The 14,158-nt window shown below is 43.3% G+C and overlaps 1 protein-coding gene across 3 annotated transcripts in view; it reads right to left on the bottom strand.

Annotated features, from left to right (window-relative positions):
• vps13b (vacuolar protein sorting 13 homolog B) overlaps nucleotides 1-14,158 on the bottom strand; it is a 339,339-nt gene that overhangs the window by 73,064 nt on the left and 252,117 nt on the right. For all 3 annotated transcript variants that reach the window (XM_083990417.1, XM_083990416.1, XM_083990418.1), the window contains 3 exons: nucleotides 5,916-6,118; nucleotides 3,887-4,103; nucleotides 1,499-1,683 (listed from right to left, as the gene is read on the bottom strand). In XM_083990417.1, the coding sequence (XP_083846543.1) occupies nucleotides 1,499-1,683; nucleotides 3,887-4,103; nucleotides 5,916-6,118 (605 nt within the window). The remainder of the gene's footprint in view (nucleotides 1-1,498; nucleotides 1,684-3,886; nucleotides 4,104-5,915; nucleotides 6,119-14,158) is intronic.

Below are 14,158 nucleotides of genomic sequence, written 5' to 3'. Positions count from 1 at the left end.
TTATCTCAGGCCCTGTCTATCACTGGCTCTTCCTCTCGCCCTCCTCTCTCTGCGCTGTAACTCAATATGCAGCCAATCAGCTAGAGGCTTTGGAGTTTTGCTCATTACAGACTTTACAGCTGTGGGGCCTCGCTGGGAAGTCAAGACATCTGCAGAAACCTTCCAATATCTTGCCTCTCCTGGGCCGGCACACATAAACAGACCCGAAGAAAACATCTGTACTGTAGGTGAAATGATTGTGGGAGTCCAGGAAAGAATCTGAGAGATAAAGGGAGGATATGGAAAGATGAGAAACTTCTGCTGCAAATGGAGGGAAGGAGCCGAAGGAAAAGGAAAGAAAGGGAAGCCAACCCCACGGCTTAAAAAATGCAATTAAAAAGTCGTTATGAACAGGCTGAGAATGTAATAAAAACTTACCACTGCCATTAATTTCAGGATGAAAACATTAATTTGTGATAAATACTCCTCATTAAGACTGAGTCCTGTTTGCAAAACTCTGTTGGGATTTACTTTGTAGTAGTAAATATTGATGTTTTTTTCTGTTTTGCTCTGTTTTTCAATTGTTATAGGACTCCTGCAGCTATTGTAATGATGTAATGTTTGAGCGATATGTAGGAAATTTATGACTATTGGCTCATTTTTATCACATTTCGGACCCATCCTTTCGTCCATTTTACCAGTCCAGCAGTTAAAAAGCGATCAGTTGCTCTAGGGCTGCTTCTCACACACGGAACTGAGTATAAAAACGGCAACAACAATGGAAATTTTAAAATACGATCTGACTAAACAGTGCTGGAAAAGAAGAGGCATAATTTATTTTTTTGAGCTCCAGGAAAAAGGTAAGAATATTGTGGAGGATGAGAAAGAACATGATTTGGGACGCGGCTCGCCTTCGAGGATGATAAGCTGGAAAGAAAGGAGGAGGGAGGAGGGAGGGGGGAGAGAAAGAAAAGGCAGGGGATGAGTGATAGGAGGAAACGTGGGATGTCCTGTCCCCCAGTGAGGCCCTGAAGACTCGGTAGCTGCTGCAGCCTGCCAAAATATAACCTCATCTGGGGTTGGAGACACCTGGCTATTCACACCAGAGCATGCAAAATGACTTCCACAGCTGCCTGATCGTGTATTACATGTTTGGAGCAACAGCAGGGGTCTCTGTCATTCAATAACATGTAGGGTATGGGAGTTCTCATGACTCATGTCATGGGAATCATAATGGCACGTAGCCCGGCTCGAAGACAGTTTATTTCTTTTTCATTGCAGGTGATGTTAAGCAGGGAGCAGTGAGTGAGAGCCTCCTCTCATTTTACGCCTTTTTCACCCCCTCGCTTGTCGGAGATGACCACACATCCTGATGCAAGTGATCCGATGAATGGTAACACATGGTTGTTTCACACATTACCACTCGTTCCTTGCTCTACTTCGCTGTGGTAAGATGTTCACATTTTTTTCTTCTAATCAGGTGGCAGTCTGGGTGTGTGTGTGTGTGTTTTTTTTCTACCTGCAGGACGTCTCCCAGGTCGGCCGTGCTGATCTCAGGGTCCTCGGTGGTGTTGAACGGGATGGGCGTGATCCTGACGAAGGTGAGGACACGGGGCTCTGGGTACCGCCACAGCATCACCCCCGGGCTGTCCTCCGTCTCGCTGTAGAAGACAACCTCATGGGGTCCTGGTAACCTCTGGGACGCTGCAGGGAATTAAAAGTACAATCAGAATAAAAACACAATTTACTCAATTGGAAAGACAAAACAAAACTTTCAGTACAACATTGGTACAATCACTATAGTCACTATTCATACAATTTGTCCAGAGCTGATTCCTCGAAGCACTACCTCACATCTTAGTCCTTCTTCTTTACTTTATCAACCTCCTTATTCTCTGTTTTATTTCCAATATACCTGCTCAACACCCGCTCTCTTAATTCCACCCTCCAATCTCTGGTTTGTTCTGTCCCAGTTTGTGTGTATGTTTGTTCTGTAACTTCGTCCCATACGGTTTTGTACATGTCTAACTGTCTGTGTAACTGTCTTGTAATGTGTGTTTAAATGTGCATTAATAAAAAACATAACCACAATTCAATGTGTAAATAATCTAAAATCAGGAGGAGGAAGAGATAAAGTATGTTGGTGGACAGGGACAGATAAAAGAACTGGAAGGAATTTGGATGGATTTTTTATATTTTTAGATGCAGTAGATAATGAGTTTACTGTGGTGCTTACATCTGGTGGTATAAAACCCACTGCCTCAAAAATGCCATAACAAAGAGGCTGTTTAAATCTTCACGGGCCTCCTGGAGTACGTTCAGATACTTGTTGGACAGAAATGTGATGAAAACACTGACGCAATCGTTCCTCTCACATTATGAAACTCACCTTTTGTGGCAGATTAACTATATTTGACTTGCATGCATCTCTGGTGCAGCCATGTTTTTTATGGTTGTGTCTACTATGGAATCTGAACAATATCTCCTAAAAGAGCACTGTGGATGTTTTTCCACGCTCCGAATGTTTATGTGCGTAAGAAGCCGTATGTAAACAAAGTGGCTGGGTAAACATTTTTGCTATTGACTAAACATCCATTGATTGAACCATGGCTTGCACCTGCAACAGCTGGATAACACTGGATCTAGACTTCTGAGTGGTGTTTGACTTAAGTCGTGGCTGCTGTTTGTGATTCAAGTCCTTTTGGAAAAATGTTTATTTGAAAAAAACAGTCAGGCAGAGAACTTCTGCTTTGTTTGGCCCCCGAGGCTACAAACACTGAGAGTCTCTTTGTAGAAAACACATTTTGGAAAGGGGCAGCAAGAGTCTGTCTGTGGCTGGGTTCAGCCTCTCTGTGAAGCGCTGAGCTGCCCACTTGAAGGTGGACAGTGTATTGTTCTTCAGGAAAAAAAAAGACACTTTCATGAGGTTTTGCTTTCATTCGTGTTTTCTTGAACTTAGAGAAAGTGAGGGACAGAGACAGAGCGTCCCTCTAAACCTCGTCTCCATCCATCTTTCATCTTCCCCTCTGACCATCGATCCCTTGTGTCAGCCCTCCCCTACACACACACACACACACCCCGAGGGCCCACTCACTATTCTCTGTATTCGGGGGCGGCTGACAACAACATGTTGCCGACAGATTGCCCCCTCTGTTCTCGTTCACTACTGTACCGTCCGCTCTCCTGCTTCAGTCAGCAGAGTAAATGCATCAAAGATCAGTGGAACGGTGCAACAAACAAAGACTCAACCACAGCTGACAGAGTGGACGGCTGGTCTACAGCCAGGCAAGAAGTTTGATCCTCTGTGTATAATGTTGCTGTGTGTGTGTATGTGTCTATGTGTGTGCACGTAGAGGACAAGCGCACACAAAGCACAAAGGAGGAGGAATAAACAGCATGTTCCTCAGAGTGGAACCAGGCAGACATGTCCGATGAAACTTCTTTCCACAGAGCGGCTTTGATCTCACTCTGATTTAAGCCTGTGTGTATCTTAAGTGACATCTCACTTTGTCACAACGGTTTATGAATGATGTTCATGATCCTATGGATTCAGGGAGCAGCGTTTAACCACCGCTCCATCCATCCTAAAAGAAAAAAAAGACATCAAGAAACGACGCAGGGAAATCTATGTCCAAGATATATCCTTTTTTACTTTCAGTCTTTGATAAATCTCTTTAAAATGCAATTTTGTCTGTTTGCAATTACTGACATGAATGCCAGCTGATAAAGAAACCACCACAAGCAATCAGTCTTTGGGGGGGGGGCTCTTTGGTTTGGACTACTGCTGCACATCTGAAGCTCCTCTGTGCATTCAACAGTTCAATAAATGTGTCAATACAAACAGGATTTAGAGACGTGTAAACACTGCTTCCACTATAAACACACCACACGCTGCGTAAACATTCACCTGAGTCCTGGGTGTAGTGAAACTGGCCTGTACGCAAGTCGTCTGAGCTGTGCTCTGTCCGAGGGGAGGGGGAGCCTGGGGAGGGAGGGGGCTGTGAGTGGCAGGGCTTCACCCAGGAGCTGCTATCAGCTGATTCTCCTCCATGGAGGTTCAGGTACGTCTGCAGGTGCTCCTCCACCAGCTTCAGGCAGTTCAGATGCTCTTGACCCCAAAAGACCTGTTGGAGACAGAGCAAGAGAGAGAGAGGGTGAGCTGGATGGGAGATTAAATGGAAGCAGGAGCAGAGCCGCGAGCTGCTCAGAGCTACGCTACGGAGGCTAATGGGATTTCTTGGTTTCCCTCATCAAACTCATCAAATACACAACGTTACGAGATGGAGTTGTTTTAGAGGCGAATGCAGAGACTGCTTGCCAAAAAACTGCCCTCAACAGGAACGCGCATCAGCAGTTTTGCATGAATTTACCTCTAAAACAACTCCATCTTGTAATGTTCTGTTATTATCTCATAGCGTGGTGAATGTGCAGGTCACAACTTGTCCACCAGAGCGTTTTGGAGTTGTTGGATTGTGTATTTGATGAGTTTGATGAGGGAAACCAAGAAATCCCATGAGCCTCCGTAGCGTAGCTCTGAGCAGCTCGCGGCTCTGCTCCGCCGTTCTAAAAATAGCTTCCACCTACAAAGGTAACGAACCTACTGCTATGACTATCGCGATTATGGCAATGGGCCAGTTTGCCAAAAATGTTGAACTATCCCTTTAAAGCAGAACAAGATGAAGGGATTGTGAAAGAAAGAGAAAGATAAATGAGAAGTTGGAAAACAAGAGTGAGGTGAAAAAACAGTGGCACGGACTGACGGCTGATGCATAAATACCTGCGTCAACTCTCTTTTCCAAAACAGGAAGAGCAGCAGTCAGGGTGATCCTCATCATCACACCCTTCACATCCTCACTAACATTACCTAACATAACCTTACATCCTCCTCACTTACCCGTGGCATTCCCCTTCCCGTGCTCCATCAAAGCGGGTCTGTCTGGGGTTTGGACTGAGGAGCAGGAATCTCTGAGTCAAAAACTCTTCACACATGGAGCTTTTGCCTGCCTGCCCCGCTTGCCCGCTACTCACTAGCTTGCAAGGGTGGGTTATGACTAAACTCTAAAAACAGGAACATTCGGGGATTTTTTCTTTTTCTTTTTTTTCTTTTTTTTCAAGGTTTTGGAAAGAAAGCATGAGAAGAAGGAATCGGAGGGAATCTGGTGGTTTTGTACAGCACTTGATTAAAACGCCACAAACGCCAATATTTGTGAAGGGAAATGTATGATTACGTATTAAGTGTTGAGTTGCGAGTGATGTTTTTGTTAATGGGCACGAAATGAAGGGAAATAAGGGAAACTTTTAAATTAGGCAAAAAGGGGGTTACCCCTGAAGAAGTAATGTGGAATAATACATGGGTAATAATGTGCTCAGTTAGTCACATTTTCAGTGTGGACGTTATGTAACTCCACACAGGAAAAAAGACACACATACAGATACAACCCCCACCCCACCCCTGAAAATAGCCTTATAATATTCCACCACTTAACCAGCAGATGACTCAAATCTACAGTGGAATTACAGCATGCAATTCCTACTGTCATCACTTCAGCTGCAAAGAAGCCAGAAGCCATGGCTGAACTGGAGAGGAACAGTAAATTTAAGAGGAGTGTTAAGTGTGTGATGAGCTGTGTCTGTGGGTGTCAGCTTATGAATACTGTAAGGATTAATTTAGAAACCAGAGCAACTCACAAGAGGTGAAGTTTTTTTTTAGTGGCCAATAGCATTGCTTTGTGATTATGGGGTGTTCTGTTAACTGGAAGAACCTCGCTCCAGCAGCCCCCTCAGGGTAACGTGTCCTTGAGCAAGACACTCAATCCCAACCAGGTGCAGAGGTGCTGATGTGACCCCGACCTCGAAAAAAAAAAAAAAACCTGGAGGAGCTGCGCTGGCTGATAAATTATATGATTGAGGATCGTGAAATGATGTCATGGGCAAACCTGCAGAAGGCCTCCCTTCAGGTCCAGCAGCAGCTTCGGGGGGCCGGGCTCGGCTCCAGGGTTGCCGCTGTGCCGACACCAGCGGGCCTCCAGGGAGGAGCTGCAGGAGAACGGACCCAGCAGGAGGTGGCTGCGCTCCTTCAGCCCTGTTCGCACCAACACGTCCTGCAGCTCCAGTAGCAACGAGGAGGCCTGGACTGCATCTAGGAGGAGAAAAGAAGAGACTGTGAATGGTGTGCACTTCACAGGGTGGAAAGAAATCTGGACAAGGAAGAGAAAGGATGTCTCCTGTGGACAAAATGATTAGTACATATCTAAAAATTAATAAAGAAATACTTTGAACTAGTGATTTTGTCAATTTAGACACAGTCCAATTACAACAGTGTGGCACTATCAACTTTACAGACTTTACAAGTTTGCTGTGATAATAGAGAAACCAATTGACTTGAGTAAAACTAATTTTAATGATAATAGACGTGGGCCCTGTCCCATTTGAACCGCTTCCACTCGTTTTTTTTGCCCTAACACTGGGTTTTTCCGTGTTCTCGTGTAAAGGTAGGGTGTCCCAATTCTTTTAAGAGCAACAGGAAGTGCTTTTTAACCCTTTAAACTACCCCTTAAATTGGGAGGGAGGCCAGGTGCAGACAATGTGGTGCAAGATGAAAAGCAGCAAAGGCTTTTTCTGTTTTCTGCAATTCTTCTTTGTTGGTTCATCAAACAAAGAAAGATCATCAAAGCTCACACAACACATAACACAACTGCTGGAGCTGGCATTTTCAAAACTGAATGAAAACCCACTACAGGTTGTGGCTCCTGGGTTTCTCCCTTTGGAGGCCACTCGAAAACCAAGCGCTAGTGTGAAGGGAGGAGAAATGGGACTGGGCCTTTTTAGCCTCTTAGAGTTTTTTCTCTAAAATCTGGATGACCTGTTTTTGAAGAGCTATGTCTGAATCAGAGAAGCTAGTGATCCCCTAATAAAAGCTAAATAAAATTAGATTAGTTTAATCACTGGCGTCCAAACTCTCATGCTCATCTGTTCTCATTAGTGTAAACACTTGACTCTGATGATTTAAAGGGGGATGTTTTCCCCTCTTTAAATCCTGTATGAGTCAGTTAACAGCGTCCTGTGTCTGTGTGAACGGAGGTGTTGTTTTCGAAGGTTATGGTTACGACAATCTGAATCTGTGTAAGAGTCGAGTTCAGACTCAGTGTTTCTGTGATTTGGTAAAAGGGGGAAGAAGGCTCGGCTGCAGACATGATGACTGTGAGAAAACCCTGATGGAATCCAGACAGGGGAGCCAAACACCCACTCATCCTGCAAGGACCAAAAGTAGCAAAAAAAAAGAAAGAATCCAAGTTAATAAGGAAAGTTTAAAGTGTTCTCTGTCCCTTCCATTCAAACAGAGATGTGCCACTGTCATCACAGGTTTTTTTTTGCCCTGAGCTTGTCCTTCTGGTCAATAAATGAGTGGGCTGAGAGCCACTGACATGGGAGGGCTGATCTGGTCAGTTAGAGCTACAGCAGCAGCCCCATTTGGAAACCTCAACCCTGGATGACTAATAATGGCCTGAGAAACGACTCTTTAAACATGCCTTTAAAAAAAAAAAAAAAGGAAAAAGAAAGAAATTCTCACACCAGTGCGCTTGGCTGTGAGTCTGAGAAAGCAAGTGAGAGAGAGCAGTAGCACACCTGCTTCAGTCCACTTATCTAATCCAGTTCCTAATAATTCACAGTTTGACCTTTAAGGGTAATAAATAATAAAGTCTGTTAGAGGATAACAACAACACAGCAGAATAGCCAGAAGCCGTTTTCTAAAAACTGGATTCCCCCCAAAATGACGAATGCTAACTATGTTTGAAACACCCAAAAAAATATAATTGTCAATATCTGAGGAAACACTTTGACTCCTTTGGGCCTAAGAAGAGAGTGGGGGAATAGGTGATATATAGATATAGATATGGAGGGAGAGTCAGATGTATATGATGAAAATATGACTCACAGTTGGACTTGCAACTTTTATACGGAAACATCTTATTCAGCATGAGAGCCTAATAAGTCGAACACTGGGGGGAAACACAGGCGGCGTACCTGCTAATCTCCTGCGGTGTTGCGGCGCAGAAAGAGCTGTTAGAGCGTACTTAGTGAACTTACTGACATCGGGTTTATTTTCATGGCTACGATTTATTAGTCAGCGCAGGGGGAACTCCCAACCTGGCTTGTTAAAGGGGGGAATCTTTCATTCAAAGTGCATACAGTACAGTACATAGCAGATGTAAATGCAGACGCTCGCACAACCCAGATCCAGACCCAGATACAGATACACCCCCACGTACGGTATACGCACCATTTTCACATACGCACGATCTGTATCAAAGCATTCTCTCCTGTCTCACCACGCATCATTTAAAGGCCAGTTGACCGCAGTGCCTGGTGTTAAAGCCAGCAGCAGCAGCAGCAGCAGCAGAGGCCAGCACTCCCCCAAAAAATCACCCTAATTGGGAGTGGTTTTAACGAGGGGGAATCCCTTTCTTTCTTCATCCCTAACTCCATTCTTCCATCCAGGCTGCATGAGCGAGCGCTAGTCACAGGAACATTTCTCCATCCCTGCGTTTGCTCTGGATGACCGTATTAACTGTATGGAGGTTTGTCTCCAGAGATGTGTCAGCCGCAGCAGACGGCCCAAAGACATTACATTGCTGAGCTGTGAAGTACGGCCATTAACAGGAAGGAGGGGAAGGAATGTTGAAGGGAAAAATAGAAATGAAAGTGGGAAAGTACAATTGCATGAGGCAGGCTGTACTGTACTGTACCTGTGTGTCTTTATTTTCTAGATACAGACATGGATAAAAAGATTGGACATTTCTCAACTTGAAAAAGAAAACCTGACTAACTGGCATCTATGATTCTCTCTAGTCCATGTTTCAGGGAGATTTTCAGTGAATTATGACTCCATTACATAATATTTCCAGGTCTCTCAGATACGAGTGTGTTCAACCAAACAAAGAGTTTCAGGTCTTTCAAAAGATATTCCACTGGATTAACTCTAATAACAGGCCTCAGTGAAACACTGTCCTCCCATTCACTGTGCTTTTAGATCAGAAAAGTCTCATTTTGTTCTTTAAAGGGATAGTTCAACCATAATCACTATAGTTTTAGGAGTAGGTTCGTTACCTTTAATTGTCGGTGCAAGATATTTTTAGAACGGCGGAGCAGAGTCGTGAGCTGCTCAGAGCTACATTACGAGTTGTTTTCCAGTTAAATTCATGCAAAACCGCTGATGTGCGTTCCCGTCGGGAGCAGTTTTTCAGCAAGCAGTCTCTGCATTTGCCTCGAAAACAACTCTGTCTCGTGACATTCCGTTATTATCTCATAGCGTGGTGAATGTGCAGGTCACAACTTGTCGACGAGAGCGTTTTGGAGTTGTTGGATTGTGTATTTAATGAGTTTGATGAGGGAAACCAAGAAATCCCATTAGCCTCCGTAGCGTAGCTCTGAGCAGCTCACGGCTCTGCTCCGCCGTTCTAAAAACAGTTTGCACCGACAATTAAAGGTAACGAACCTACTGCTATGACTATAGGGATTATGGCAATGGAATGCAAGTTCAGCCAACTCAGTTTATTTCTGATGTTTAGTGTGGTGCACATAATGATTCCAAACAGCACTATAAGCATGTTTTCTGATAATAAGATTGAAGACACCTGGCTGCGATACCAATTTAAAAACAAAAGACTGCTTCAATTCTCTCTCCAACCAGCTTATTTATCACCACTTCTAAAGGGCACCAACAATGTTGATTATTTGAAAAGATCTTTGCAGAATAAGCAAGAATTGAGCTATTTTTCACAACTTCTTTGTTTTAGTCTGCGGTAAACCAAAACCATGCAACTATGTACGACAAAAGAGCTTTAATTTCAACACCCAGAACAGCTCATTTTTCCATTGAGGTGTTTTGTGCAAAACAATGGGGAAAAGAGAGAATGATGGAGGGAAACAGAGACCGAATAGAAAGAGAGAGAGAAGGGAAACAGAATGAGATTGCTTCATAGTGAGAAATTAAATAAACAAACAGCAGCAACTTTGTGGAGTCCTGACCTCAGACATATACACTGCTTTGTGGTATGAGAGATGATCCTGACCAGTTACCATCCAGTAATGTCTGAATGCACACTATTAATTATGTGGCTGTGACTGTCCCATATGGAAAAGCTGACACTGGAGACACTGGATCTATCTTATTTATCTTATTAGTCCTTGTGTGGGTGGAAATGCATGATACAAATTGAGTTATGATGAGAAAATTACAATTAAAGGGCATTTCCAATGGTAATCAATGTTTACCTCAGATATCAGGTCACCTATCATCAGTTCATTTTATACCATCCATACTCCCAACTGCAGCGTGTGGACATTTATATTCGTTTTTGTTCAAGAATCTATTGTTTTTTCAATGTTCATAATGGGCTCCAGACTATAAATAATACAACTTTAAAATGTAAATGATGGTCAAAAGGACGTTACTTGCGACCATAGAACAATTGTATTATTTATAGTCTGGAGACCATTAATGAACACTGAAAAAACAATAGATTCTTGAACAAAAATGAATATAAATGTCCACACGATGCAGTTGGGAGTATGGATGGTATGAAATGAACTGATCACAGGTGACCTGATATCTGAGGTAAACATTAATTACGACTGGAAATGCCCTTTAACAATTGATTTTGATCAACACACTAACTTACACCTGCAGGTCTCAAGTTGCTACGATACAGTTGAGTTCACAGTACAACCGTGCACACAAGCACATCCTCCACAGGCCTTAATGCACAACCTACTACGACACCCGTGGAACAAAGTGGGTGGTGGAACGGGGTGGATGGAAATCTTCCTCAAGTGAAATACATCTCTGGCAACACTTGGGTAAGATTAGATAGGATCTGAGACTGATTTACCGTGTCGGTTTCTCCCTGGAAGCCGTTATCTGACCACTGCCTGGCTGATTTATACCCTGGGATGCACTGGTATCAATTAGAAGAAACCTAAAGGAGTCATTACCTAACTAGCAGCGGCCCCCAAAGACTGTCTGGGATGGTAAGAGTAATAGAAGTAATATACTGTCACTCACCACAGAAATACACTGCTCACTCACCACAAGACCACTATAGGACACTAGAGGAAAATGGTTTTGTAGCAGGGGACACTGTCAGCCAAAATGGCACAGCGCAGGGAGTTGTGTGTCATCCAAGCCGTTACAAATACAGTAACTGATGAGTGTTGATGAGTTTCATATGGGCTCAATGACAGCTGCAACGCATAAGCAAATTACGTATGGTTGATGTGTGTTCATTTCTTAATATTCAACACAGCATGTAATTCCTTGGTAGGAAGGCATGTGTGATGATGATGATGGTCAAACAGAGAGATCTTATTCCCATTACTGTAATTCTCGCTTTATGCCATTCTGTTACCGAGCCTAAGCCCGAAGGCTTCTGACAAATGATCGGGTTTTAGGTCAAGTTTGGGACATCTCCTTTCCTACGGCTGGCTGCTGGCTTGGTTTGGTTATTTTCTCTCTGGCAGCAGCTCCAGTGGTATGCGTCTGGGCGTGTGTGTGTGTGTGTGTGTGTGTGTGCGTGTGTGTGTGCATAATATGTTGCAGTGGCCAGCAGGAAGTGGAACAAACAGCAAGCCTGGCAAACTTATGGTCAGTAATGGAAGAAATAAATAATAAATTTGCTAAAGTGGAACAATATAAACTGAAAGAACCTCCGCTTGAGCTCACACATAGTTCTGCTCTGGATCATGGTCTAGTTCTGAATTTACTGTCTATATTCATCTGGTCTATGCTGGGGAAAAGTGTAAAGAGGTGAGGCAGATGTTACCACTGAACATTTACCCTTTTTTGGGGCGTTGTTTGCCGTTTCTATTCGATAGGACAGTGTAGAGAGACAGGACAGCATGGAGAGAGACTGGGGACATGACATGCAGGCGGCTCCTCCAGGCTGAATGTTGACGTGTCCTTGGGCAAGACACTGAACCCACACTTACCCCCCGATGTGTGCGTTCGGTGTGTGAATGGTTAGCTTTCAGACACTGTGTCTAGTAGTGCTGTATGAATGCATGTGGGAAAGAGTGAATGTGACATACAGTGGAAAGCGCTTTGAGTGGTCCAAGTGACTAGAAAAGTGCTATACAGTGTAAGTGTAAGTCCATTTACCATTTACATGCGCTAAAGATCCCCTCAGCTGGGAGTCAAACCGGCGATCAGAGCTTCAGGCATCTGCCAACATGGTATCTGCTCTCTAACCACTCGACCACCAAGCATGTACCCTTGTGCTGTGATCATATCAGGTACTGGCGAGTGCATACGTTTGTGCATCAATGCGATACCAACCAATGTATCAATAAAATGGCATTTATGCATTTTGTTAAGGGTGTTTCCTCCATGCACGATACAGTTATGATCACTTCACATCCACTCAAGCTCTGTGACATGAAAAAAAAAAGAATCAAAGAGGCTTCATTGGCACAGATGGCAGGAGCATGAAGTCATAAAGCTGCTCAACTGGTGACTAAAGTGACATCTGTATTTAGATCCATGGAAAAGATGTCAAGTCAGTAAACAGGGACGGAAATAGCGCTTGACAGCAAACGCTTGATGACTGTGATGCTCGTTCATTAGGGCGACATGCGAAGTGAGAACAGAAGTGGCTCTTCCTCATGTCAGTTTGCAGGACGTGATTAGACTGTCAGCAGCAGTCAGTCCACAGCTCCATACTGAGTATTATTGCAGAGTTGCAGAGTGTAAACCAATAATTACAAAAATGAATGCAAATTTAAGAGTTCAGTGGTGCATAAAAATAAAAAAAAACACAGGCATTGGTCTGCAGAGATGTGGAAATCTGGAGATCTGGTAAGATGAGTCATTGTTCACCATATTCTGCACAAGTGCATGTGTGGCATTGATTAAGAAAACAGGACAGGCCTATGAGTGTTGTGCTGGCACGGTTATGGGCCCAGTTGTTTGCTTAGAGAGGAGGAACACTGCAGATCAATACAAAGTTGTTAGGTGATGGTAACGCAGCCAGCAACACTATCAACCTCTCTCCTGTTTCCCCTCTTGCCCTCGTGACCCCAACAATCATCCCACTCCATCAGGAATCGGTGAAATGATACAGATGATGCGAAGTTAATACAATAATGACTGTTCTTGACTCTAGACTGGAGTTTGGTCTCAGGTCTTTAGAGGATACAAGTCTCAAGTCAAGTCTCAAGTCGCTGTGTGATTGAAGTGCAGTGAAGTTGAGTCCAAGTCCCACTGGAGTCTGTGAATCACACACATGCTGACTATTAGAGAAACAAGTAAACTACCACACAAACGATCCATTGCTGTGAATCTTTTTTTTTTTTTTTTACAAAGAAACACATTCAGGTTTTAAGACCACACACTGAATGTAGCCTGGGTTACTCTCTCTATGTGATGTTGGCAACTGGCAAAGAAACAAGCTTGTTCATTTGCAACTGCCAGGACCGTGCTTATAATAAAGTAAAGCTACACATGAGCTGAAATGATTCAAAGATAATTGATTAGTCACTTAAAAGACTACCGGGAACCGTTTTAATAACTGCCAAACAGTCTGAATGGTATCTGTGAGGATTTGCCATTTTTCTCTGTTTTATATGATAGAACAATAAATATTCAGCTTTTGGAGAGATGGTTGGATCAGATTTTAGGGAATTTATCAATACACTCTGACATTTCACTGCCCCACCAAATGATTCCTCAATTAACCGAGGAAATAATCACATGATTGACTGCTAACGGCAACAATCATTAGCCATCGATCATCGGCCCATTTAAAGTTCAATCTTTCTGATCCTTCTCCTGGTTATAAAGTTTCCAACATCGTTGAGGGCTACGGTACCAACGCTGCTCGAAATATGAGTTTTGAACATTTTACAAAGTCAACTTTTATATAATAATAATAATAAAATAAAACGTTCTGCACATTCCTGTTTATGTTTGTCTTTAATAGTTACAGTAAAAAAAACTAAGCTCCAAAATCGCAGGACGATGAATTTCCAAATATAAATCTTTAAGTTTGGCTTCGCTCCGCTCTGCTCGGCTTCTCCCAAGCTATTGAAACAGAAATAATATGATAAATGGAAAAAGTGGCTTTGTTTCAGGAGAGTAAACACTCTGACATGACTGTAATTCAAAAATTGCCCAGGGAAACAA

Source organism: Trachurus trachurus (genome assembly GCF_905171665.1).
Source record: "Trachurus trachurus genome assembly, chromosome: 16".
Taxonomy (NCBI): domain Eukaryota; kingdom Metazoa; phylum Chordata; class Actinopteri; order Carangiformes; family Carangidae; genus Trachurus; species Trachurus trachurus.
This window is presented reverse-complemented; position numbering and strand designations above follow the sequence as displayed.